A 27408-nucleotide genomic window follows, 5' to 3' on the forward strand; every position below is an offset into this window, starting at 1 on the left:
GTGGATCTCTCGGGTTTTTTTCTGAATACATAGAAACTTACATACCAGGTAGGGCAGGTGAAGAGTGGTAGTACTTGTTTATTTAAAAATCAGAATTGTAAAACAGACTTCTGTTACTTTGGTTTCTCCCCTCCACTTAGTAGCATATTCTAGACATCTTCCCAAAGGAAAGTGGGTGTTAGTGGAGGGGGAAGACTAGGAAAGCATCTGACCCTGGGAAGAGTGCTGGGGCCTTCAGGCAGAGGATTGCCTGGGAAAAGACTGGGAAGGACGGGCTGTCCGGAGGAAGCCCCAGTGGCTGCCCTTTAAATGCACTCGTGGCAAAGTGCATATTTCTGTCCCACCTTCAAGGCCCTGGTGTAACCACTGTGCAAGTGGATCTTCACCTCTTACACTAGGGTGCCGTGTTCTAGAAGGAAGGAGCAGCTAGGGAGCCTGTGCTAGGAGATCCGGTAATCAGAGGGCAGCTGGCGGCGCACTTTGGTGAATTAAGTCACCTCAAGGGTTAAAGAGTGTTTCTTCCTTGCTGCCCACATTTCCCAGTCTGGCAGTAGGGGCTCGGGGCTGAACGTTGTTGCCACTTTGGCCTCTCTGTGTTACTTTGTGTCAGATTTATTTAGGGTCTGAGGTTCCTTCCTGCAGTCCAAGGTGGGCTTGGGGTGTCCCTCGGGAATGGGGAGCAGCTGCTAGCGCACGCATCTCCTGCCTGGGTGGTGTCTGGTTCTCTGGGGGCCCTGGTGGCTGTCCCAGCCCATTTGAAGGGGGAAATGCAGCCTGAGCTTTATGGTAGCCAAGTGCAATTGGCCGGGACTGGTTAGCAACTTGGTTCAGACAGGCTGCTAATGAGTGCGAGGTCACAGTCACGGCCCTGTTCACAGAGAGCTGAATACAGTCTTCCACATTTTATGACAGACTGTTTTTGTATTACAAGCTGACAAAGTAATGTCTTTTCCCCCGGTCTCCCCATCTGGCGGGGTGGGGAAGGAAGTCCTCTTGTCTTGCAAGGGAAATGGGAAGTTCAAAATTTGAAGTACCTTACAGCCTTTCCTGGGAAAGCGTTATCTCTAATGGTTCCAAACAAGTGTCGTGGAGGAACTTTCAGCCCTAATGGATGTGTTTTTCTTCCTGACCCCTCTTTCTAGAACGCACACAGCAGTTAAAATAGCTCCAAGATACAGTGCGCCTGTAATCCACGTCCTGGATGCGTCCAAGAGCGTAGTGGTGGTAAGTGTGGGGCCTTGCGTCCACTTTAGATATTTCATAAGGAGAGGAGAAGATACAGAGTTCAGGGCATTTCCCAAGATGATGATCTTCTTCTTCTTCTTCTTCTTCTTCTTTTTAAAAGATTTTATTTATTTATTTGACAGACAGAGATCACAGGTAGGCTGAGAGGCAAAGAGAGAGGAGGAAGCAGGCTCCCTGCTGGGCAGAGAGCCCGATGTGGGGCTCAATCCCAGGACCCTGGGATCATGACCTGAGCTGAAGGCAGAGACTTAACCCACTGAGCCACCCAGGTGCCCCCCAAGATCTTCTTTTATTTTTGTGCAATTCTACTAAAAAAAATGTGGAAGAAAGCCTACGGCTTGTCATAGTGTCATTGTGGGGGTCTGTATTGCCAGAAGGGGGCAGCCAGGCGAGGAGTCCTGAGCTGACCACAGAACGCTGGTCTGAGTAACGTGGAACCAAGACTCTTGTGGCCTTGACACCAGCCTGGAGGGAGAGAGGTTTCAGCCATTTACATGCTCTTACAGACATAAATATGTAACGTCTTAACTTTAAGCCAGAGCTAAAAAACAATGTGGATTTTTAAAAAAGGAGAAAAAAAGTCCTACGTCCAGCTATAAAGACTGCTAATGCAGCAAGGGCCGAACCAGAAGCCAGATGAGGTGTGGGCACCGGTACTCCCTCTGGTCAGGCCGGCTGGATGGCCAACAGTGGTAAGCTCTTCTTAAATACAGAGAGATGGCCACCTTCTGAAATTACTCAGACTCAGTCTTTTGATCCAGCCGCAGTGGGCATGGCCCAGGCCCGTGGTCTGGAATCGAACACTTGGAGGATTGTGAAATACGGCAACTACGTAGAGCTTTAAGACTTCAGGATGCCCCTGCTTTCTTTCTTTCTAAATAAAAGCCAATACTTAGTTATTTCTATATTATAAACTATATTTTCAACTTTTTCCCTCTCATTGTGCTGTCATTGTTACGAAAAATAAAGAATAAAAGCATAAAACATGTCTGAATGGTTAGCCTGGAAACCCACGACAAGCTCTGATTTTGTGGTGGAAGGTTCACAAAGATCAGCCCAGATAATGGGCATGAGCTTGTTTCTACCAAGCAAGTCAGACTGGGACAGGAGGGTCTTGTCCTGATGGCTCTGGGCGCTGGGACCCTCGGGGGTGTGGACGGTGTACTCCATCTACCCAGTGGGAGCCATGTCAGGGTCCTGTTAAAAGTTCTTCAAGTGTTTAGAAAATCAGGGTTTTGCTTTCTCAGAGTCTGAAATCTAGTGGAATGCAGTATTTTAGGCAGTATTTTAAATAATATTTAAAAACACCAGTTCCATGTACTTTGGGGAGCTCAAGAGTAGGCATCCCCTTCCTGTCTTCGTTTAGCTCTGCTGGCTTTCCTAAGTGAAGACTCCATTTAGCAAAGGTGGATGGAAGCCCGGGAAGTGAATACCATTCACCCTAACAAAAAGGCTTTTTGTTAGGCTTGTCGCAGTGCTCCTCTCTGATTAGGTTCCTTGAAGTATTTTGGCTTTACACTAACTCTTCGGGGATTGGATTGCTATGAGAGATACTTGGAAGATTCATGTAGAATTGTAGACATTTCAAGCCAATGGGCTCCTCAGCCATCGTCCAGTCTAATTTGGTCAGTTTCACATAATGTTACTGACCTTCCAGGCCCTTGAGTTGGAGAATCCAGCTAGAGGCTGAGAGATGATGAGGCCGTGCAGGGTTTTGAGCTGATGGTCGCCAGTAGCTTTTTCTTCTTTCTTGACAATGGTATTTTGAGCTTTGCTGGGGGCTGTTCTCTCATCACCTTGATAATCCCAGTCATAGACAGGATTTAGCTCATCCTAATTTTATAATTGACTGAGTTGCCTCCCATTTTTCAGATGATGGGTTTTCTTTCTTTTCCTAGCAGAAGCTCATGGTTGACCATGGACATGAGTCTCATTCCTTCAGCAGACCTTTAGTGAGGAGACACCTCATCTATGCCAGGCACAGAGCTAGAAACTGGGAACACGAAGGCAGTTAAGGTGCAGTCCTGCCCTCCAAGAGCTTGTCCACTTGCCTCCAAGTGGATATGCAGACAGACACTAACAGCCTGTGGGAAGTGCAGTGAGGGAGAGATGCACCAAGTACCTTTGAAACACAGAAGAACCGTACCTAACTAGGGTGTTGTGTGGGTCCCCGGGAGACCCTCAGTTTCAGTGATGTGCTTGAAGGACTCCCCAAACTCAGAAACACCGTTTTACTCACAGTCACACTGTATTGCTGCCAAGGGATACAGATTAAAATCAGCAGAGGCAAAAGATACAAAGGGTAGCATCCAGGAAAGGCCAGGCACCAGCTTCTAGGTGTTCCCCCCCATCCCCCGCCCTTGTGGAATCCTACGGACAGTGCTTAATCCTTCCACAAGTGACATGGGATTCCACAGGCAGCACATTGCTGACTAGGGAAGCTCAACCAAGCCCTGGTGTCTGCAGCTTCTCCTGGGAGTCAGTCCCATAGGAATGGAATGCTAAGCACCTGACTGTTAATTACTCCAGATTCAGATAGATACAACATGAGCCAAGTCTCCCCCAAAATCACATGGTTAGCAGAAACTACCCTGGGTGGTCCAGGGCTCCAGGTGGATGAACAGTCTTAGGCAGGATATAGCCAGGGCTTCGAGCTGATCTCTCGGGAGCCACCAAAAGCCACCTGTTTCTCTGGAATGTGTGACCAACCGTTGGACATCCTCAGTCCACTGAGCTAGTCTTCAACTGCGCACCCCCTGCCAGGAATTAGCAAAGCTGGCAAAGGGAGAGGGAATGATGAGAATGAGGGAAGGCTTCCTGGAGGAGGCATCGTCAGAACTGACCAGTGTTGCTCCTGTTTTCTTTGTCTCCTTTTGCTCCTCTCTGGTTCTTGAACGTCGATCTTGCATGTTCAGTGCTCGCAACTATTAGATGAGAATCTGAAGGATGAATATTTTGAGGAGATCATGGAGGAATATGAAGATATTAGACAGGACCATTACGAGTCTCTCAAGGTGAGTGACAAAAGCACTGCTAGTTTGGGCATTAAAATGATCCTGCATTTTTTAATGTGACTTTATTGTTTTAAGGAGGGCAAAGATTTAGGATCATTTTAGAGATGCCCTGTTTCTTAGTTCAAATTGGAATTCTTTAGTGTCTAAGGTTCTAGTAATTTGGGGGCTATACTAAAAGTAATTTCATTCATTCCACCAAACATTTATTGGGTACACAGTAGCTGTTAGGTGCTGGGCCAGATAGCAGAGTTATGAGAATGAATAAAACATACCCAGCAGGAAAACAGGAACTGAAACATTATATAGAAACGACCCTCCTGGATCCCTGTTCTTGAAATAGCAAAAGAAAATGAAGACATCAGATAGGACCATTGTCACCTCTCTCCTCCTGCCTAGTGCAGACTGTGCAGAGCAGTGTTACGAGAGCTGTCCCTCTCTAGATAAGCTTCAGGGAATCATTGCAAAGCAGACATAATCACTTGTTAGAAGTCGCTGGGATATTTCTTCCCAGTTTATCTGCCTGTTGGACTTTGTCTGTGGTGGGGTGCCCTTTGGTGGGTGGCTAGGCGAGTGGAAGGAGACAACAAACCGTGTGAAAACAGGTGTTTCTGAGGTGTTGACTAGCCCAAGATACTGTGCTTGGTTTTCTGTCTCTCCTTAGGTCTGCCTGCAGTTGACTGTTTCTTGGCTCTGCCTTCTGGTCCGAGGGCTGGCCGATGGCAGGCTGGTTAGCCCTGGCCTCGGGTGTTCTGGCCTCGGGTGTTCTAAAAGGACAGGCAGGACACCACTCTGTTGCTGTATGGTTACTGCATGGTTAAGGGATCTACATATCAATATTTAACGGATATTTACTGACTCTTTACTCTCTGTTGTTCTGGTGCTAATGGGAAGCCATATTGGGTGTAAAAGGAAGAGCTTTTTAGGATACGAATTTTCAGTAATAAAAGAATTTGTGGGTTTTTGTTTCTTTTTTTTTTTTTTTTTTAAACAGAAGTCCCATACTAGCTTTTGGGCGCACTTTAGTAGTATCAGTTGAAAAGCTAAGAGTCTCTGACTAAAATAACTTTTCTCTTTTTCATAGGAAAGAAGATACTTAACCTTAAGTCAAGCTAGAAAAAACGGTTTCCATATTGACTGGCTGTCAGAGCCCCCTCCAGGTCTGTCTGGCTGTCAGAGAAAGGCTGTGTGATAATGAGAGCTGGAGAGGTGTTTGTATTTACTTGGCTACAGAATCCAATGGGCAGCTAGAGACTCTTAATTGTGTCTAATAATAGTGACAAAGACAATGATGATTGAAAAAATAAGTAAATAGGTACCATTTGTGGCGGAACAAACTGTGTCCTGAGACTGGGCAGCTCTGAGTGCTTGACACAACTCTGTGGTGAACGTGCTGTTGTCCCCACTCACATGTGAAGATCCTCAGTTTCGGGTCAAGAGCTCAAAAGGTTTCTGGGGTTCTTTCTCTGGTCTGTCTTCTGACCCACACTCTTTCTTCTGTGTGGGACTCAACGGGCCCCTCCACAGCTTGATGTAAGTTTTAGAGACCTGCCTGGGTGGTGCTGTCGCTGAGTGGCCTGGGTCGCAGGGCAGGCCCAAGTGTAGACATGGAGTGTCTGAGATTGAAGATGCCCTCACTCTGAGGAGACTTCTAGAACATCCCAGCAAAGCAAGAGCTCCTATCTCTTGTTTACCCTCTCCTATTCTCGCTCTGAATGCTTACTTCTATGTCTTTTGTGGGGTTTTTTAACCCCCTTTCTTATTTCCAGCCACGTCTCTTGCCTTATGGAGGTGTTCATGAGGGAATAAAAGATGGAAGATGTTTTGACATGCTCAGAGAGGCATGAGGTACAAATGCAGAACTGAGACCGGTAAATAGGGCTTGTATTACTTGAATCCGTATTTCCAAGGTAATACCTCAGATCTGAGGTATTACCTTGTGCATATGCACAACATCTGTGTTGTGCATATGCTCGGCAGAGTGGAGATCGTTAAATTGGAAATGTACGTGAGACTGGTTCTGATTTCAGTCCTGCTGAGCTTAGTGTGGTTGAGTAGGAGGAATGCTGCATCGGGAGTCAGGAGGTCTGGGTTCCACTCCCAGTTTGGCTCCTGGCTCCGAATCACTGAATGACTTTGAGTGTCTCACATTTCATGTCTCACTATACCCACGTGTAGAAAGGAGTTACCCTGTGGAAGGTTGTGAGCATGAAAGAAGTTCAACTTTTGAAAAATGTAAATCACTGTATAGTCCAGCTGTTATTTTCCCTTTACCTTTCGCTTTGAAGTTAGAAAAACATCACAAGGGAAAGTCCCACTTTGACCCAAACATCCAGCACGATTCAACGGAGACAGTCCTGTGAAAGCAGTGGTGGTGATACTTTTTGAATGTCCATCTGCCCCAGGGTCGGGCTGCTGTGGGGGCCTGTACTTATGGCTTCAGAAGGGCCGAGGCCCTGAGGTACAGCCCGCAGAAATGTTTCTGAGGACAACCGAGTCTTCTAGTAGTCGCAGGAAGTCACTAAAGGGAGAAAGAAGGGCTCTTCTCTCAAGGTCCTTGGTGGTAAAATTCCAGAAGAGTGTCCTGCAGTGACTACAAGGCAAAAGTGAGCATTCATCCAGAGGAAACCTGTAGTTTCTTCTTAATGGTCCGACACATCAACACAGTAGAATATTATGAAGAAGAGATTATTCTGAATAGGAAAAAGATGACCAGCAACAAATGAGAAAGAGCTCCCGTGAGCATGTATGGAAAGATAGAGATTTCCAGGCAGAAGTAAGAAGCAGCTCTACTTTCCCTGTACTTTTCTCCCTCTCACGTCTACCTCTGACTATGTGATGACACAAAAATACCCTTGAGGCTCTGGTGTTAGCCCAGAGCACCTGAGATGAGTAGGAGACTGGGAGTTCTCTGATCCCTGTTTACAGAGCAGAGAACTGAGGACACAGGGGCCAGGAAGCTGGTGGTGTGGTGGTAACATCTGACTGTGGCCCGACCCCCTGCGGGGTGGGGGGGTGGGGTGCAGGAATGCCACCCATGGTGTCCCCGGGACACCGTCTATCTCTGAATTCTTTGTCATTAATTCACTTAAGGTCTATTTTAGACTCGCAGGGAGCCGTAAAGAACAATATGTTGAAGATTCATGTATACCCACTAGCCACCTAAGAAATAATCTGGTGTAGGGGCGCCTGGGTGACTCAGTCAGTTAAGCGTCTGCCTTGGGCTCAGGTCATGATCCCAGGGTTCTGGGATCAAGTCCCACATAGGGCTTTCTGCTCAGCGGGGAGTCTGTTTCTCCCTCTGTGGGCCACTCCCCCTGCTTGTGCTTTCTTTCTTAAATCTTTAAGAAAAAAAAATAGGGGCACCTTGGTGGCGCAGTGGGTTGAGCCTCTGCCTTCGGCTTGGGTCATAATCTCAGGGTCCTGGAATCGAGCCCCACATCGGGCTCTCTGCTCAGCAGGGAGCCTGCTTCCCCCACACTTACCTCTCTGCCTGCTTGTGATCTCTCTCTGTCAAATAAATAAAGTCTTAAAAAAAAAAATAACCTGGTACCCATTTAAAAGAAGAAAAAAAACAAAAACAAAGCACATACACAGTGGGAGTCACCCTTGTGCTCCTCCCTCCCCTGCAGGATCCTGAATTTGATGCCTTGTTTCCATGCATTTCCTTATATTTTGCCTGCATATGTATGTAGCAATGGGCAGTAGAGAGGATTGATTCACATTTCTAACATTTTTCTAAGTGGGTTACTGCGTGTGTCTTTCTACAGTGGCATTCATTGTAGTATTGTCTTCATTTGTGCAAACGAAGTAGAAACCCAGGTTTCTTCTCTTGGACTGAGGGCCTGAGGGAAGAATTTCCAAGGGCAGTGTAGACAGCTCCCCGGGAAGAGTGGTCTGATTTAAGATTCACTGTGGAGTTACTCCTTCTCCGTGATCTCTGAAAGTTCCGCTGTTTGTAAAACAAGTCCTATAGGTGACAGGAGGGAGGGGGATGGGGAAGTCCCAGAGCAGGGAAGAGCCAGCCAGGGAGGTGTGCGTGCAGGCGGTGGCCATGTGTGCTGGGTGCTCAGCAGGTTCCAGCATCGTCCTTGACTTCAGGACCTCTCTTTACAGTGAAGCCCACGTTTCTTGGGACTCGGGTCTTCGAAGACTATGACCTGCGGAAGCTGGTGGCCTACATTGACTGGAAACCCTTCTTTGATGTCTGGCAGCTCCGGGGCAAGTACCCGAATCGAAGCTTCCCCAAGATATTTAAGGACAAAACTGTAGGTTAGTTCAGGAAGCCCTCCCTTTCTGCTCTGCTGTTTAGATGTAGTGTTGGGACTTTGAGGATGAGAAGGGGAGGCAAGCAGAGGGTTTGGATGCTGTCGGATATAGTTTATGGTTATAATCTAACGTATAACATAGGCTGTCGTTTACCTGTTCAGCTCTTCTGTGGTTTTAAACTGCTAGTTTGGTCTACGCTTATGGGATAATTGGGCATTTTGTTGATATGTTCTTTGATAAATGCTTATTGATACCAGTTTCGAAGCAGGCTCTGTGTCGGGCCCTGGCAATTAATAGAAGGTAATGGGAGTACCCTTGCTCTCCAGTGCATGGCTTAGAGCTGGTATGGCCACCAGCAATGGGCAGTTCCTGCACGGCCCGCCACGCTCCTGCCAAGGGGCCGAGTCCAGGGCATTTGTGAACACACAGGCAACGAGGCCTCAGACTGGGAGGTCAGGGGAGGCTTCCTGGGGGAAATGGTATGTAAAGTGCTTTTTGAAAATGAAGTGGGAGGGACTGTGACTAGGGATGTGAGATGTCCCTGGAGAAAAGGGTGTCCTGGGCAGAGGAGACAGAGGATGGGAAAGCACAGTCACATGTGTCCATTGGGGGAAGTGCCAGGAGTCCATTGTGCCTGGAGCACAGGTGGAGGGAGGGGGTGAGAGGCTAGAGACATGGGTGAGCTGGTAAACCACTGGCCCCATTTCTCTGGCCCAGCCCCACCCCCAGAATCTACCCCTAGAGGCATGGGGTCACCATGCCAAGCTGCTCAGAGGATTAGGAGAGAGCCAGAGGAGAGCAAGGTGAAGGGGTGTCCTGCTAGGAGGGTGGGGTTAGGGCCAAGAGGGGCCTGGCATGGGACAGCCACCCAAGTGCAGCCCTGGAAGCACTGCTGAGGGGCTGGGCCCACATTTCCCTCCTGCACCTGTTCCACGGCCCCAGAGGCCACTTGGAGGTCTCTGGAGTGATGGGTACGCAAGGAAGGTCGGTGATGGAAGGATCTGGCTGGCTTCACTTGCTGGGGGGCTCCAGGTTGGGCTCTCTGCCCTTTGTTGAACTGAGGCAATTGGGGGTGCTGCAGTCAGCCTGAACCACCAACCCCAGCCACGGACAAGCAGCAGTGAAATATTTGGGGGGAAAAGGGAGAGTGGGAGAAGATGTCTGAGGATGAGGAGTGGCTTTAAAAAGAAGTGCTTCTTTGCTGGCTCTCCTTGGCATTTTTAAGTGAATTCTTACCATGTTCTCCTAATAGGTGAAGAGGCCAAAAAAGTCTATGATGACGCCCAGAACATGCTGGAAGTGCTGATCAATCAGAAGAAGCTCCAAGCCAGGGGCGTTGTGGGGTTCTGGCCAGCGCAGAGCGTGGAAGATGACATCCACCTCTATGCAGAGGACGCCACGCCGCAGGCTGCAGAACCCATAGCCATCTTCCACGGGCTAAGGCAGCAGGTACGGGGAGCCATGCGCTGCTGAAAAAACCATCAGTAGCAATTACATAAGCCTGCACTGTGTCTGCATGATAGGTCTGTACTGCCTCACCCCGGAGGACCACTCAAAGGCATTTGTGAGGACAGTGGTGAGAAGGAGCCGGTGTGGGTTGAGAGGCTGACCCCTTGTACCAGGAGGAGGGGGTGTTCGAGATGGTGTTGGACAAGCCGATGGGACACGCTGTTGCTGCCTTGGTGCTCACACACAGATGGACATTGCCTTAACCAAAAACATCGGTTTGCGTGCATGCATATTATTAAAATAGGCCAATGGCTCCCTATCTCAGGGGGAAGACAGGAGGGGACACACATTTGCTGAATGTCTGTGAGGGGCCAGATGCTTAGCTGGGTGCTGGCCAGACTGTCGTCCTTCACTTCCATGCTGCCTTGCCATAGACAGTTTACATCTCCATTCCACAGGGGTGGGGGAGGAAGGCTCACGGAGATGGTGCTACGTCCACGGCCTCAAAGAGGGGAGCACGGCTCGTCACACCCGGCAGCTGTTCCTTCATCGCACTGGCCTCCCTCAGTGCGAACCGGCATTTCTGAATGCGGCTGGCTCTGCTGTGTCCCCACCCGGGAGAGTGCAAATACCGTGCGCGTGTCTCTGTGGCCACGAGGAGAATAGTTGTCCTCCAGAATTGGAGCCGGAACTCACCAGAGCCATTAACAAAGGGTTGCAGTAAATCATCCTGCAGAGTTCCACTGCTGTTTTCGGTCATTCAGAAGTGATAGTATTGCTTTTAATCATAAGCACCATGTAATTCATAGTGACGGGTGGCTTCACTATAACAGCATCTGACGGGATTCTGTAGTTTGGGATGTTGCTACCATAATAAGGTCGGGGAGGGCAGCTCCATCCCTCCTGCCTATGCCCAGGCTCCGACACCACAGAACACAGGCCACTGGCTCTAGTGTTCTGTTCCCGCCCCTCCTCTCTAGTCAGCTGGTGACTTTGCTCCTGCAGGTGTAACTCAGGTCACAAACCTCTGCCCTGGCCAGGTTTTTTACGTCCAGCACCAGTCATGACCAGGCAAGCTGTGGCAGGCCGTGTGAGGGCAGTTAATGGAATGACTTCTCCATGTGCATATGTTACACATTCCGATAAGTCACTGAGCTTTCTCCCAGCATTCCGGAAGATTCTGGCTGCAGCTTCTTACTGCCTTGAGAGGCTTCTGTCTCTGTGACTGTAGTGACTGTCTCTTCAGTGCTGTGGTGCTCTGTGGCCTGTCTCTCCTTTTGGTGCCGGGAAGCTCTGTCTCCCTCGGGCTTCTGTTAGCGAAGAATGGTTGATGGACAGAGTGCAGCTGGAAAGCCGCTCCTCCCTGCATAGCGGTCTCTGTGCTCTGTGACATTTCTGGGGGCCGTGATCAAACACCTTCTGGCCGTGTAACCATTTCTGCCCAGTGTTGGTTCATCTGTGCTTGCTTCCAGAGCCGGCAAGCAAATGATAGCTCTAGAGCCTCTGGTGTGCCACTCATTGATTAATTGATCAGTCATACATGCCATACAGTAGTCAGGAGCATGGGTTGTGCTATCAGACCCCTGACCTACCCCCGGCAAGCTCTGTCTGTCTCTGGTTTCCTGTCTGAAATGGGCCTGATGGTATCACTTCCTTACTTTACATTGTAGTTGGCAGCATGAAATTAGCAAATTCACTGCAGCACCAAGAGTAGTGCCTGACATACAATAAGCACTCAGTATGCACTAGTTACTGGCTGTTCATCTTCCGATAAGCACTCAGTCCATACTAGTTACTGGCTGTTCATCTTCCCAGCAGGTATTTCTTGGTTGTGAAATATGTATATGACCTTATCTGCCCTCTTGGTGGCGGGGGCAGTCTGTCACCATTTGGGCATGATAAACAGGCAAAGATGGGCACCCGGCCTGGAGGAGAGGCTCCCGAAGCTAGGCTGCTGAATTCTGGGTCTCCCGAGCCACCACCATGGCTGGCAGCCCAGGGTCCTGGGCTGCTGACTGGACGTATGCTGAACTGTGTCTGCTGATGCGAACTAGAGGCTTATGCATTTAGCAGATCCCTTTTGGATGTAACTTTCAGATTTAATGTTGATTTTGAATTAAAAACACCTTTGGGGAAAATTTATTTTAGATGAATGCTTAGGGTTCCTGTTGCTAGCACAGTGCCTGGAGACATACGGTAAACGTGGGAAGGAGCAAACTCGGGGGTTTCTTGACTGACATGTCATGTCACATCATGTCACGTATTTTTTTAGAATCTTATCTCTCTTGTTGATTCAACAAATATTTGTTGAATACTTGCTACATATCAGGCCCTCTTCTAAGTGCTGGGGATATAACAGTGAACAAAACAGATCTCCCTGTGTGAATCTTAGATCTGTCTGCTGAGACTAGATTGCCATCTGTTGCACATTGTTCCCACGTCTGCGCTGATGCTCGGTCCGTCTGTCTGTTGGGTTTGAAGGCCGAGAAGGACTCTGCCAGCACGGACGCATACCACTGCCTCTCGGACTTCATCGCTCCACTGCATTCTGGTGTCCGCGACTACCTGGGCCTGTTTGCTGTTGCCTGCTTCGGCGTGGAGGAGCTGAGCAGGGCCTATGAGCAGGAGTGTGATGACTACAGCAGCATCATGGTCAAGGCTCTGGGAGACCGACTGGCAGAGGTAGAGCAGTGGCACTGGGCATGGGATGGGGAGCGCTACGGGGCCAGGTGCTGGGCAGCCCTTGGCATCCATGTCCTGCTGTTTCGTTTTTACCGAGTCAGATGAGGCTGGCGTTAGCATCCCATGCAATTTTATTCAATTTTAATTTTTTTATTATTATTATTTTTTTAAGATTTTATTTACTTATTTGACAGACAGAGATCACAAGTAGGCAGAGGCAGGCAGAGAGAGAGGAGGAAGCAGGCTCCCTGCTGAGCAGACAGCCCGATGCGGGGCTTGATCCCAGGACTCTGAGATCATGACCTGAGCTGAAGGCAGAGGCTTTAACCCACTGAGCCACCCAGGTGCCCCTTATTATTGTTTTTAAAATTTATTTTATTTTTTCAGTGTTCCAAGATTCATTGTTTATGTACCACACCCAGTCACATGCAACTTTAAATCCGCTTTTCTTGAATTGTTCTCACACATCACGTTTTGGGCAAAGGGACACCTCCAGCAGTGCCACAGTTCCTAGCTGTCCTTAGAACCACGGTGTCTTCCCTGCAGGTGTGATATCTCCCTTTGCTTGTTGTGACATCCTTGTGAGGTGCCTGAGTAGTGCAGGACAGATTTCTGTGCCAGGCCTCCTCGTTCTCCTGTTGTGATGCACTGTAGATTCCTCATCTTTCTGTGCGTGTCCAGGGTCCCCTCTCTTTTTTCCCAAGGCTGGCAGGGGAGGTACTGGCAGCTGGAATTGTCCTTGTGTCTCCTCCTGGCCACTGTCAGGGAAATGTTTTAGTTCAGGGACCTCGAACGTCAGAGCCCAAGCAGAGAGCCGCTAAGGGAGCGACAGGCGAGCTGGGAGTCCTGTCCCACCCCTCTTGCCCGTTTCCTCCCGCTTGCAGTGCAGGCGAGGGGGGGGCGCCCTGGTGGGCTTTGAGGGCAGGTGGGCCGGGGGACAGGAGCTCCTGCCTCACCTACGCATGCCTTGTTCCCTGCTGCAGGCCTTCGCGGAGGAGCTGCATGAGCGGGTCCGCAGGGAGCTGTGGGCCTACTGCCGCTGCGAGCAGCTGGACGTTGCCGACCTGCGGCGGCTGCGCTACGAGGGCATCCGCCCAGCCCCCGGCTACCCCAGCCAGCCTGACCACAGTGAGAAGCTCACCATGTGGAAGCTAGCCGACGTGGAGCAGTGCACGGGTGCGCACGGGGACCGGGGGGCGCCCTCCCGCTCTGTGCGGGTCACGGGTGTGCTCCTGTCACAGCAGCACACATGGGGCCACACGTGTCAACACGTTGAAGGGCTCACAATGAAATCCCACCCTTTCTCACGTCTGGGTGCTCATCACACTATTTTACGTCCACATTATTGAATAGTCATCCCACGCTCCCACTTTCAGATTGATCGACTTCCATTACTTTCTCTTAACCTGTAACAGATGAGAATTGAGCTTATCATACTGCCCACCCATCTCCCGTCGTGATTCCCCTCTACAGGGCTTATCACTGCTTCTCACCTCTCCATTAGTGACCTTCATAGCCGTCAGTAGGTCACATCGCTCACAGACTGTGTGTCTGGACACGGCTCCTGTCCTCACCTCTTCTCTCTCCTGGCTTTTACCCTTTATTAACACAGTTAACAGTGGCAGTGAATGAATCAGAAGCCGTCAGTGTCAATCAGGTGAAGGGGACTTGGGTTCTGGTGAGGGACTGAGGCATTTGGGTATCCACTGGCAGGAATGGCGTGGACTCCCGGAGCCATAAGATACCGATTCGAGTCCTTCCCTGCTGTAAGCTACCCGGTGCTCTCCGGCAGTGTTTAGGTTTCATGCTGCTCTGTTCCTCGTCCGTAAGATGAGTGGCTGTTCCAGGACAGCCTGGGACAGCCTGGGACTCTGAGTACTGCTGTGGGCTCGTTCTCGGGGCCCGACTGTTGGTCATCCCAAGGGGCAGGAGCCTGGGGTCCACATGGTGCCTTCTTCCCAGGGTTGGCGCTCCTTCTTTGAGAGGCCCAGGCTTAGGGGCAAGAGGCCTCTGTCTCTGATAGTGGAGGACTGGCGGTGGGAGGGGTACAGACAGTCTTTTCCAGGCCTGTCCCCTTGAGTTAGAGAGGAGACTGGCCTGAATTTCATGCTGTGTCGTGTGTCCGCCTCGACGGCATGAGCTCACTTTCCTTCACCTCTTCTTCCTCAACAAGGGTTAATTGGGTGCTGCCAACCACCAGGCTCTGTGCTAGGCACTGGAAAAATCAGCATTTCCCCCCTGTGTTGCTTTCTCCAGGCATTAAGTTAACGGAATCCCTAGCGATGGCACCTGCTTCAGCAGTATCCGGCCTTTACTTCTCTAATTTGAAGTCCAAATACTTCTCAGTGGGGAAAATTTCCAAGGACCAGGTAAGTTAGCTGTTTCATTGTATGTGGCTTCCCTAGATACCTGTCTTGTCTTACATGGAACCGAAGAACCTATTTTATTTTACATGTGAATGAGAATAAAAAGGAAGGGAAAGTGTAACAAAATTCACCCCCAGTTAATGTCTTCATTTGGTATCAGCTCATGACCCCAATCCTCGCCCTCCCCTCTACGCACCTGCGCCCCCAACGCCCCCAACGCTCACACACTCCAGCCTCATCTCAGCACCAAAGACTTACTGTGTGTTGTCTCGTGCCCAGAGAATAAGGCAACTTGGTGACTAGACAAATATCCATCTCCATCTAGCTTAGTAGATTGCTATAAGACAAGACATGGAAGGCATTCCACGTTTCCTAGCAAATCCTGTGTCAACTTTACTTCAGAAAGTCTTAACCATTTGGGTTCAATGTGCTGCTTTTAATCTTTTGCAGATTGAGGATTATGCTCTGCGGAAGAACATGTCTGTGGCTGAGGTTGAGAAATGGCTGGGACCCATTTTGGGATACGACACAGAGTAACTTTTTTTTTTTTTTTTGATTCTTTTCTCTGCTTGAGGATCCTCAAGGAAGCGTAGTGTAGAGTGCCTTTAAAATGAACGGCAGCAGCAGACCAGCCCGGCTGCCCCTGGGCGACATTCATTCTGCTTTAGGCTTTGGAAGACCGTTTGGTGGATGGAACCTCCCTTTGTCCTTGGAAAGCAAGTGGCTCCTTTCTAAGGGACCTTGAACCAAGAGCAGCAGGCACAGCTCTGGGGGTTTTCCTGGTCCCTCTGGACGGGACAGGCTGGAGATAGAGGTCTTTTGCATTTCAAAGCAAGTCAGCTTGCTTTTTTCATTTTTACTTTGCATCTAGGAGGCCATTTATCTTTTTTTTTCCCCCTTTCTCTTGCTCTCTTAGAAAAAGGCCGGAGACTTAGCTGAATAGAGAAATATAGGGAAAAAATGTGACCCCTGGCAAAATCACAGTGTGTGCAGTGGGGCATTTTAATCTGAATGGTTGCAATAGTAGACTGTGACAGGGAAGAAGGTTTAAGTTTGCTCTTCCTCTGGAAGACCTCATTTTCATTTTCTGAAGTCCCGATTACATGGGACAGAAGGCCCGCTCTCACCGTTGACTGCTCAGAAATGCTCAGGCTGTTTACCCTAGTATGGCCAAACACTGGTGTTCTCGTAGGATTTCATGTTCCCTGCCCTGACAAGAGTGAAGGAGGTGGGGCGAGGTGGCTGCTTGGCGTGGTTAGCATCTTGTGGCTGTTTTCTGGAATTGAGAGGCCCTCCGCTGAGCTGGGGTGTCCCGTGCGGAGTTGGACGGATGAGCAGCATGACTCCACTCAATCCCCCCATTTTTGCACCAACCCAGCTGCAGGTTCCCGCAATGTAGGAACAGCACGGTGAAGTGTTCTCGGTTGTTTCGGGGGAAACGGCGAAGAACATGAACTTTGAAGGGAGACCTACCTGGATTCACATTCCATCTTCGCCAGTGCCTATGCGACGCAGGCAAATTGCCTCCACTCTCCAGCACTGTCTTCTCATCTGTTAAAGCAGGGGCAGCGATTCCAGTTCCTCTGTCAGGGGCCTGAGGGGCGGGTAGATGAGGTGATGCGCACAGGGCACGTGGCAGGGGCTCTGACTCATGGTGGCTCCTGTGGGGCTCAGTGGGTAGCGCCTCCAAGCACATGGTTAGTCATCCTGGCAAGGGAATAGACTAACGGGCAAGACAATACCAGGGGATGCGGTTGATAATGACCAGTTTGACTGCCCTTGGTGCCCTTTCCTGGGATTAGATCCCTGTTTACACTGTGACTGGGACAGGGCAGCTGCCTCCATGTCCTGTGAACCGGGAGTACTCAAGTTTGGTGTGACATCCCTCTCCCTTGGCTCTCGTAGCTGGCCTTGCTTCCCAGAACAGTTCTAGCAAGTGTATGTTCAAGTGCATTGGAGGCAAAGGGAGAATGTCTTAGGAGAAGGAGAAGCCTCCGCATCTGCATTGTATCCACGTGGACTTCACGTGTAACGGGCCTTCAGCCGTCACTGGCCCTTGAAGCAAACACAGCTCTGTGCTTCTGTGGGTACCATTAGTCTGTGCCTGACTGAGAACGGGACTCAGCTTCCCGGGACACTTAGTTGGAAGACTTACCTTCGTCCATAACAGGTGTGTTATTCTTGGTACCTTCCTCCATGAGAAAGAGTGATCTCCTCCGAATATTTGAGTGTATTTCGTCAGAATTAGAGTTGCTTAGAGTCTCCTGATGGCACTGAGTATTTACCATCTCTTCCCTCAGCTGGTGATGTGACAGAATGGCTTCCTTGAATGTATCATTCATCTGATCCCACGAGGGATGCCTTTTTTTTTTCTCCAAAGACAAAAACAGCTCGTGCAAGTTTGAGCACCTGCATATTCATGAAAGAATGTAAAATGCAAATCGAAAACCCCTCCCTTGTACATGTCACACCCTAGGAAGGCAGGTAGGTGGCTGTGCTGAATGCAGGGTCCCTTCTGTGTCGGAGCCTATCCACTCAGAACCTTTTCTGGTCATCACCATCAATGGCTGTCCCGTGAACCCACTTGCTGTCACCATTTTCACCAAAGATGCCACATTATTTTTCCCTCTAAAGAGGTGCTAGTTCAGGATCTTCCTCTCTCTGCTGCTTGCTGTGCTGTCCGCACTGAGGAGCCTGGTTTGTGGAGTGGTGGGGAGATTGGGTGTAGGACAACCCATTTCTCTTTGGAGATGTTCTCCTCTGTCCTCCCTGCACTCACAGCCAAACTCACGTAGAGAACAATCCACCTTCTTTTTGTTTCTTTTTGGCACACCCTCAACAGATACTGAGTATCTGCTGCTCCCTCTTTCTCTCCTGAACCCAGTGAAGTTGGGTTTTTACCTGCCTCTTCTGGCATCAATGACCCCTCAGAGGTTAGACCCAGTGGCCTTCCCAGTGATTGTCATCTGCTTGGGCTTGGACAATACTGACCCACTTTTTCAAAACTCACCTTTCCCTACTTTCCCCTTGGCATCACTCTCTGGTTATCCTTCTGTGTTTTGGTCATTTCTCAGCCATTTTCATACTTTTTTTCTTCCTCTGCCCATTTAAATCCTGGTGTGCTCAAAGGCCTGTCATTGGTGACCTCCTTAGCACGTGTAGTTGCACTGGGCGATCTCATGGAGTCAGTATTCCCATCTGAGCTCCGTCCTAAAGAGCACAGTATATATCCAACAGCCCCGGACAGATGGACATCTCAAACCCCATGTGTCTCGTCTCATTCCTCTGCAATTATAAAATTCAGTCGTAAAGAATGGTGCTACCACTCCAGGACCAAACCTCACAGCTTGTATCACCTTTGGCTTGGACTGTTCCAGGAATTTGGAAAGTGAGCATGGGAAACACACACTTAGCCTACTTTAGTCGGGACAGCAGTTGAGACACTTTGGGAAGGCAATGCTTAGATGAAGGCCTGACTTGGGACTTGAAGAATAAAGGTAAAGCAAGGTAGGAACAAAAGAAGAGCTGTCTGTGTTCACGAGCAGGGATATGAAGGATTGTAAAGGTATCCAGTCTCCCCAAATTGATCTGTAGGTTCAGTGCCATTTCCAACAGAAATTATAGTAGAGGCTGTGTTCAGGGTGACAAGCAGATACTTAAATTTATACAGCAAAGGAAAGGATTAAGAATAGCTGAGTGCTTCCAGATACGAAGACAAGGTTATGAGTCAGTAGTTTTGTTGTGTGTGGTGTAGAGGTGGGCATTCCGAGCAGGGCTGTGAAATGGGGAGCTGCAGGATAACCATGTGCGTTTTGACTTTTATGACATGGCAGAGGTGGCTTGGCACATCCGGGAGGACAGGCAGGGTGACCACACAGGGTGCTGTGACGATGCTTATCTGAAGGAAAAAGATGAGATCTGGTTTCTGCCGCACAAGTTATCCAGCCATCAATTCCAAATATATTAAGGTCTTAAATAAAAAAATATATATGCTTCAGTGTTTGCATGAACAAGCCTTAGGGCAGGAAAGAATCCCTTGAGACATAAAGCACTAACCACAAAAGGAAAAGATGGTTACATCAACCTTTTTTTTTTTTTTTTTAAAGACTGATGTTAAGGTAATAAACAATGGAAAGGAGCAAAAAGACAAGCCATGACTTGAGATGTTTGTATTACACTTAAACTGACAAAGGATTAGTAAGCAGAACAGATAGAGGGTTCCTATTTAAGAAAAAAAGAAACTGGGCAGAATTAGACCAGAAAAGGCATTTCCCAGAAGAGGAAATACACGTGGCTTACAAAAACATGTTGCACAGCATCGGAGATCAGAAATACAAATGAAGACAACAACGAGATCTCATTTTACACTCATTGAGGTTTGAGGAAGTTCAGGAGCCTGACGGTATGGGATGCCGAAACAGCCTGCAGCCAGTGACCAGGCACCTGTGCTTCAGAAAACTACGCTCTCCCGCCAGAGTGGAACTCCTGCAGTGCCTTAGGATCTCGCTTCCAACTCAGACTCCCTCTTGGGGATCTAACAGATTTGCACACCTGCACCCGGAGGTGTGGGTGAGAACGTTCATGGTAACATCTTCATAAGAATGAAGAACCGAAAAACCCAAAATGTCCATCTGTCTCTAGGGAGATGGGATACATAAGCGAGGTATATTCACGCTGAGGGGTATTATTCAGAGGTGGGAATGAATGAACCGCAGCTGTATGGGATAATAAGAGCGAATCTCAGAAAATAAGCAACCAAAGCAGATTCCAAAAGACCACATGCTATGATGCTATTTTTATGGAGCCCCCAAACAAGCAAAACCAAAGAATATACTGTCTAACCATATGTAAACAGTAAAACTGCGTTGTGTTAAAAAAAAAAAAAAAAAAAGTAAAAAACAATAAACCAAAATTTAGCAGCAGAATTAACCCTGAGGGGGGAAGCGGAGTGGGTTGCAGAGGGATACGTGGGTGGATGCAAGTTATTAGTAATACTCAGTTCTTGGGTTGAGTGACAGGTTTATGTATGCCTTGTAACAGAGTTTTATGTGTTAAATGTATTTAATGCATGTATTAAGTGTATTTTAAATAAAGACAGAATAATTGAAAATCTGAGTTGATGACTTTGTATATAATGTTGTATATGCGTCAAGTAGATGTTTTTTGGAAAGGAAGGCCGTGTCGACCAGAGTGAACAGTGCAGAGGTGGGGACAGAAGGGTGCTATGGGCGGGGGCCACGGTGCCCCGGGCTGAGGGCCAGCATGGTTCCTGCCTGTCGGGCTTTGGTGAATGAGTGCACGCAGTACTGCTTGCTATGGCACAGGATGTAGGAGGAAGAATAGATGACTTTGGGACAGGTTTGACGAGACTGAATATGGACAGTCAGAAAAGTGACTTTGGAATTTTGGAAGACTGGCTGTAGGATCAGGGAGGTCAGATGGAGGTCAGGTCACAAGGGTGGACAGGACAGCTTGTAGAGAGTGTGAGGAGGAGGGAGCCCAAGACAGAGCTGGATTCCAGGAATGGGGTGGGGGGGCAGCTCTCTGGGAGAGTCCACATCCGGAGGTCCAGGAGAGGGGGCATTGCTGCGGCATCGTTGGGGGATGTGGGGACCATTGGCGGACAGTGGTGGGTTGAAGGTTGAATGGGTGGTGAAGAAATGGTCTGTTACTTAAAGAACATTGGGTGTTGAGTTTGATTAGTCTGTTACAGATTTTGGATACTAAACCTTTATTAGATATATTATTTGCAAATATCTTCTCCCATTCCAAAGATTGCCTTTTAGTTTTGTTGATTGTTTCCTTGGCTCTGTGGACGCTTTTTATTTTGCTGTAGTCCCAAAAGTTTGTTTTTGCTTTTGTTTTCCTTACCTCAGGAGAGATAATCCTTAGTAAGAAGTTGCAATGACAGATGTCAGAGGTTACTGCGTGTGTTCTTCTCTAGGATTTTGATGGATTCCTGTCTCACATTTAGGTCTTTCACCCATTTTTAATTTATCTTTGCATGTGGTGTGAGAAAGTCATCCAGTTTCATTCTTTTGCCTGTTGCTCTCCAGTTTTCCAACACCATTTGTTGAAACTCAACACCCAAAAAACAAATAATCCAATCAAGAAATGGGAAGAAGATATGAGTAGATGTTTTTCCAAAGAAGACATCCAGATGGCCAACAGACACATGAAAAGATGTTCAACATCACTCATCCTCCGGGAAATGTAAATCAAAACCACAGTGAGATACCACCTCACACCTGTCACAATGACTAAAATTAACACAGGAAACAGCAGATGTTGGTGAGGATGCACAGAAAGGGAACCCTTTTACGCAGTTGGTGGGAATGTTAGCTGGTGCAGCCACTCTGGAAAACAGTATGGAGGTTCCTCAGAAAGTTAAAAGTAGAACTACCCTACAACCCAGCAATTACACTATTGGGTATTTACCCAAAGGTTACAAAAATACTTAAAGGGGCACTTGTACACCAATGTTTGGAGCAGCATTGTTAACAAGAGCCAAACTACAGAAAGAATCCAGATGTCTATTGACAGGTGAGTGAAGAAAATGTATGTGTGTGTACACACACACATACACACACACACAGGACTATTACTCAGCCATCAAAAAGAATGAAATCTTAACCATTTGCAATGATGTGGATAGAGCTAGAGTGTTGTACACTAAGCAAAATAAGCCAAAGAAAGATGAATAACATGATTTCACTCATGTGTGGAATTTAAGGAGAAACAGGTAAACACGTCTGGGGGAGGAGAGGCAAACCAAGAAACAGACTTTATTATAGAGAACAAACTGAAGGTTGCTGGAGGAGAGATGGGTGGGGGGATGGGTTAAACGGGTGATGGATATTCAGGAGGGCACTTGCGATGATCACTGGGCATGGAATGTAAGTGGTGAATTACTATGTTTTGCTCCTGAAGTTAATACTGCACTATATGTTAACTAGAATCTAAATAAAAAATTGAAACAAAACGTTGGAATGGTAGGTAGAATGGAGAGAGTATTTTAAGATAGAAAAGGACTTTTATGCTAGGAAGAAATATGTTAAGAGGGTTACAGATAGTGCAAAAGTTAAAATATATATATATATATATATATATATATATATATATATATATATGTTTTCACCTAAGTCCAGAGAGACTGGACTTCCATCTACCAGTCCTCCACATTTTAAACCTGAGAGTTGTCCCTACCCTCCCTCTTTCTGGAATGTCATGTCCAGTTGGTGGCCATACTGTGACTGTTTTATGCACTAAATACCTCTTCAGTTCCTGTCTTCTACCCTGCCCAGGCTTAGAGTCTCATTTCTTCTCTGGACTCGGTCCCCGGGGTGGGTTTCCTGGCTGCTGCAGCTGTAACCAGAGAGCTCTCTGAACCTTCACACTCGCCCCTACCCTGCTCTCCAGACCAGTAATACCTGGCTTGCCTAGGATTTGTCCAAAGTGCTTACACACTTGCAAAGCTTTCCTTCCACCTTCTCCCTCTGCAGGCCCTGAAGGAGGTTTCTGCTCACCTTGTCTCCGCCCCCTGATGTAACCCGGCCCCCAGCTCCACCCAGGTTTCAGGAAACCTTTCCAACCCTCCAGTCCCTGGAAAGCTACGTGATCCCTCTTCCTGCCAGGCGTTAGAGCCATGCAGATCTCCCACTGCTGTCATGGTGGAAGAAAAAGCTATTTCCCCATCAGACTGATTCTTCAGGACAGGTTTGAAACCTTGTTCATCTTTGTATTGACATGTTTAAAATAAGAACTCGGTTCCTGATACCTGCTCAGTAAATGTTGGCTTGAGTCGATGAGCAGATTCTCTCATGGGGCAGTGGTTTGTATGGAGAACATTCTGTGAATCTCCATGAGGGCAGGGCACAGTCTCGCTGGTGGGGCTCAGAACCCCCAGAGCCTAGGTTGGTACCTGCCATGTAGTTCAGTGCATAAAGTATTTTCTAAGTGAGCAGGGACAGAGCCATGATGATTTTTTTCTTGCTCAGAAGACTGGGACTTTAATAAGCCCTAGCACCCTGAACACCCATCTTCAGGATTTCATATTGGAAGGAACAGCCCCGTCCCTACTCTCTATACTGCCGCATGAAGACAGCATATTGACAGCCCTGCAGAAAAGCCTCACTTCATAGCTTCCTTGCTACAGATCAGCTGGATGGATGGTGAGATTACAGGACACAAAGTATTTTTTTTAAGATTTTATTTATTTATGAGAGAGAGAGCATGAGCTAGAGTGGGGGCAGAGGGAGAAGCAGGCTCCCCACTGAGCAGGGAGCCCAATGAGGGACTCGATCCCAGGACCCTGGGATCATGACCTGAGCTGAAGGCAGGCGCTTAACCGACTGAGCCACCCAGGTGTCCCGAGGACACAGAGTGTATGTTAATTCCATATGTGTGTGTGAAAACACACTAGTATATGCAGTGAAAAGGTCTGGAAGGGTACACAGGAAATTCTTAAGGGGTTACTGATGGGCAATGGGACTGGGGGCCCAGGGGCGAGGGACTTGTGGTGGGGACATGGCTCGTTCTGCACTGCTTCAGAGTTCTACAACAATCTATTGCTGTACTTTAAAAAAAAAAAAGATTAGCTTGGCAACAAACTCAGCTTGAAATAGATGCTATTTTGAATAATCTGAGTGAAAAGTTAGGATTTAAATCAATTAAGCCCCAAACTTGGTCCTATTTCTCAACACATGGAATATCTAATTTCACTTACATTCTCTCTTCTTCGAATGTGATTTTCAAGGCTATTTTTTGCCTTGTCCTTTGCTTTTAAGTATTATTACAGCCTTTTGGAGAGACAAAACAAGTGATTTCGGTAATTGTTGCCTAGAAAAGGATTGAGTTAAATGATTTTTGAGAACCTTAAGATTAGATATCGTGTAAAATGGGAGAAACAAAAACCAGACAGACTGAGGAATGATGTTTATCACAGTCTCTGCCTTCCATAATGGGACACGTACGGCAGCCTGAGTGTGTGAAGCTCATGGCCTCTGAGAAAGGAGCTTTGAACTTTTTACAATCCTGTTTGTTCTTTTACCCAGACAGAAACTCAGAGGAGAGAAAAGTGACATTTCCTCCCAAATTATCTGACGGATTTCAGTGCTTACCTGTGTTCAGTCATGCAGCATTGTTTATCCTATTATAGGAAAGAAGATCCATTTATTTCGTGCATGTCTTCAGTAAAAACTTGTGAAATCCAGCCATCCTGGTGGATAGTGCTAAATGTCACTAATTAAAAATATTCTTACCTGGTATGATAGATTGCTTTTTAATTCTGTTAAAATGAGCACATCAAGAAAATGTGAAGAATTTCAGTGAAAAGCATCTGAGTGTCACAAGTGGCTTGGTTATTTTTTAAATACTGTATTTATATTTTAAACACTATATTATATTTATATTTTAAATACTATATTTATATTTTAAATATAAAAAGCCTTCTGTTCAGCTGTCTGCTTGCTCCTTGAATTGCTCTGGGCAGGTTATAATGTACCTGCTTTAAAACTGTTCAGGAAGTTGAAATACAGAAAAGCCTAGTGAGAACTTCATCATTAGCAGAGCCAGTGTTGAACCCTGGATTGCAGAATCCTGTTCCCCTCCAGTGTGCCTTCAAATTAATTAAATTTTGAATAAAGCTAGGCATCAAATACCAGTGAGTGAATATATTCCTCACCACTGCCCCCCCCCCAAAACTGGTGAGTTATAATAAAAGGAAGGAGATTGATAAAGTTAATAAGTGTTTGAGCACATCTCATCTCGACATAGGGATGAGTTTGGGTATCTCTTTTATGCTTAGAAAAATGGGGACACGTGGGTGGCTCAGTTGGTTAAGCATCTGCCTTCAGCTCAGGTCATGATCCCAGCGACCTGGGATCGAGTTCCACATCGGACTCCCCACCCAGCGGGGAGCTTGCTTCTCCCTCCCTCTCTGCCCCTTCCCCTGCTCATGCTCTCTCCCTCTCTCTCTCTCTCTCAAATAAATAAATAATCTTTCTTTAAAAAAAAAAAAGGAAAAGAAAAGAAAAATGGTCAGTAAACTAAAAATAATTTAAAAACCTGTTCATGTTTCATGCTCTGCGCCTGTTTACTAGTCAGACCGGAGGAGCCAAGAAAAGAGCCTTACAAAACTTCTCTGTCTCCCATAATTGACCATCATGAAGAAAATGGGCAAAAGCCAACCTGCCTTCACCAGAAAGCTGGAGATACCTCTCCTACTTGATGAAGTACTCAAGGAAGGAGAACATTTGCAGTAGTTAACACCAGAACCAAAAGTTTAGAAATCCTGTCTGGTGCATAGGTGGAACTTTATTTGTTAGATGGATGAGCTCATACCAGAGGCTCGAGCACTAAGAAACCAGCTAGGAAGGGAGATAAGTCAGAGAAAGACAAATACTGTATGATTTCACTTGTATGTAGAATCTAAAAAAGCCTGAACTTGTAAAAACAGTAGAATGACCGTTCCCAGGAATTGGGGCTTGGGGTCCGGGTGTACTGGGGAGATGATGTTTAGGGTATAAGCTTACAGCTAGTAGACAAGTTATGGAGACTGAAAACATGGCATAGTGATTATAGTCAACAACACTGTATTAGGAACTTCTAAGTTGCTAAGAGAACATCTTGTAACTGTTCTCAAAGTAAAAAAGAAATGATATGTGACTGGGTAAAGGTACAAGCTCAGCTTCTTTAATAATCACATTGTAATATATAAATGTATCAAACAACACATTGTGGGTCTTAAGCTTATACAGTGTTATATGTCAGTTATATTTCAATAATAATAATAACAAAACCAGCTAGGACTCCCTAGAGTGTTTCCAGGCACATTCGGAGATTTGCTGCATCTGTTCAATGCAAAGAAATAATTGAGCCAAAACAAGTCTGATGCATCCGTCAGTGGCCTTTCCGAATCCTACTACTCCGTGATCACTGATATTCAGAAGGATGAGTCACAAGTATTGTAGTATTCCCGCAGTGCCTTCTGAATCATCAAAGATGTTAAAATTTAGTATAACTCCAGCATGAAGTACATTTTCCTGTGTGAATTACTATATTTGAAGGTTGGCCACCCAAGTACGAGAAGCGTGATCCCTCTCCCTTAACCAGAACACAGACTAAGAAGAATTCTTCCTTCCACCATGATACCAGAGTATCTTCTGCTGTTATCACCGTGTGGCCAAAGAGCCCAGCCTTACAGACGGTGTGTAAACCAGACAGAGGGGTGCCGAAGGGCAGGGGGTCCATCAGGGTAAAGATGCAGAAAAAATGCAGTTAGAGAATGAAGGAGTGTGTCACGATAAGGATGTCAGCATACCCTTGGGGGAGGGGGTGAGTCATTGAGAGCCATTAGCACTGAGGGGGAAGGAAGATGCTAATTTTGGATGGTTCCTATCTGATTAGCAGCAGTATCTGACTTTAGAAAGCAGACTAATTATTGGATTTTGTTTCATAAGGACTTTATAGGGTTTGGATGCCACCTTTAAATTTTTACACACAAACTGTGTGAGGTCCAAGGGGATGTGGAAAGTTGAGATTTCTAGAAGGTGGGGAGTGAGGGTAAATTTTTCAAAGCGTCTGGGAATAAAAGTAGCAAATACTTGTGGGCATCATTGGGAGGGGGCAGAAGGGAATTTACCCAAATATTTTCCTTCCAGCATTTGAGGGATAAAGTCTACCTGCCTTAGGGAAAAATGTAGGTGGGTGTGTTGTTGCCAGTTGTTTTGGTATTATGAATATAGTAATTTCTCTTACTCCTTTCAGGTAAAAATCTGAAAAACTTCTATTATTTTGTAGATTTGGTTGGTACCTGGTGGTCAGGGCCCTGCTAAGATTTGCAGCCATAGGGGACAAACCGGTGACATATACCTTTTTCTTTTGAATGAGCTCAAACAGTGCTCATGATCCTACAGAGCGGAAGTGCTGGCTGGGAAAGTAACCTCTCTTGTGCTCTGCCTGAGATCCCCAGGAGGGGGAATGCATGCCGTAAGATGACATGGGCGCATTGTCTCGTCCTCATTCGATTCATTCATGTCTGTCCTCGTTCATCACTTATTTATTGGGCCAGGTCATGTCCAAGGGCTGGGGATAGCAAGTGAGGCAGATTGTCTGGGCTCAGGGAGAGTATCATTTCTGCAGTTTGTAGTGAGTAGACTCCCTCCAGTACCTTGTGTCATTCAAGTCTTAAACCCGTCCTCCACTGCAGATTTAAAAGCAGATGAGGCCTCCATCCCATCTCTTGAGCCGGAGGATATGGGTTTGGAGGAATAGTGCATGTAAATTTCAGACCTGTTCCCCAAGATTTTGCTGGTGCTTCTGAGCACAACCTCTGGTGGTTAGGAAACGTTGATCTTTTTGCTTTGTCCCCTTATCGGCCCCAGCTG

At 47.3% G+C, this 27408-nt stretch overlaps 1 protein-coding gene across 3 annotated transcripts in view; it reads left to right on the plus strand.

Moving 5' to 3' along the window:
- MTR (5-methyltetrahydrofolate-homocysteine methyltransferase) overlaps window positions 1-20137 on the plus strand; it is a 107791-nt gene extending 87654 nt beyond the window's left edge. For all 3 annotated transcript variants that reach the window (XM_044239413.1, XM_044239414.1, XM_044239415.1), the window contains 9 exons: window positions 1143-1224; window positions 4161-4259; window positions 5341-5416; window positions 8373-8528; window positions 9778-9974; window positions 12456-12656; window positions 13640-13832; window positions 14913-15025; window positions 15473-20137. In XM_044239413.1, the coding sequence (XP_044095348.1) occupies window positions 1143-1224; window positions 4161-4259; window positions 5341-5416; window positions 8373-8528; window positions 9778-9974; window positions 12456-12656; window positions 13640-13832; window positions 14913-15025; window positions 15473-15559 (1204 nt within the window). In that variant the 3' untranslated portion in view covers window positions 15560-20137. The remainder of the gene's footprint in view (window positions 1-1142; window positions 1225-4160; window positions 4260-5340; window positions 5417-8372; window positions 8529-9777; window positions 9975-12455; window positions 12657-13639; window positions 13833-14912; window positions 15026-15472) is intronic.
- The last annotated feature ends 7271 nt before the right edge of the window (window positions 20138-27408 follow it).

This window comes from Neovison vison, chromosome 2 (genome assembly GCF_020171115.1).
Source record: "Neovison vison isolate M4711 chromosome 2, ASM_NN_V1, whole genome shotgun sequence".
Lineage (NCBI taxonomy): Eukaryota > Metazoa > Chordata > Mammalia > Carnivora > Mustelidae > Neogale > Neogale vison.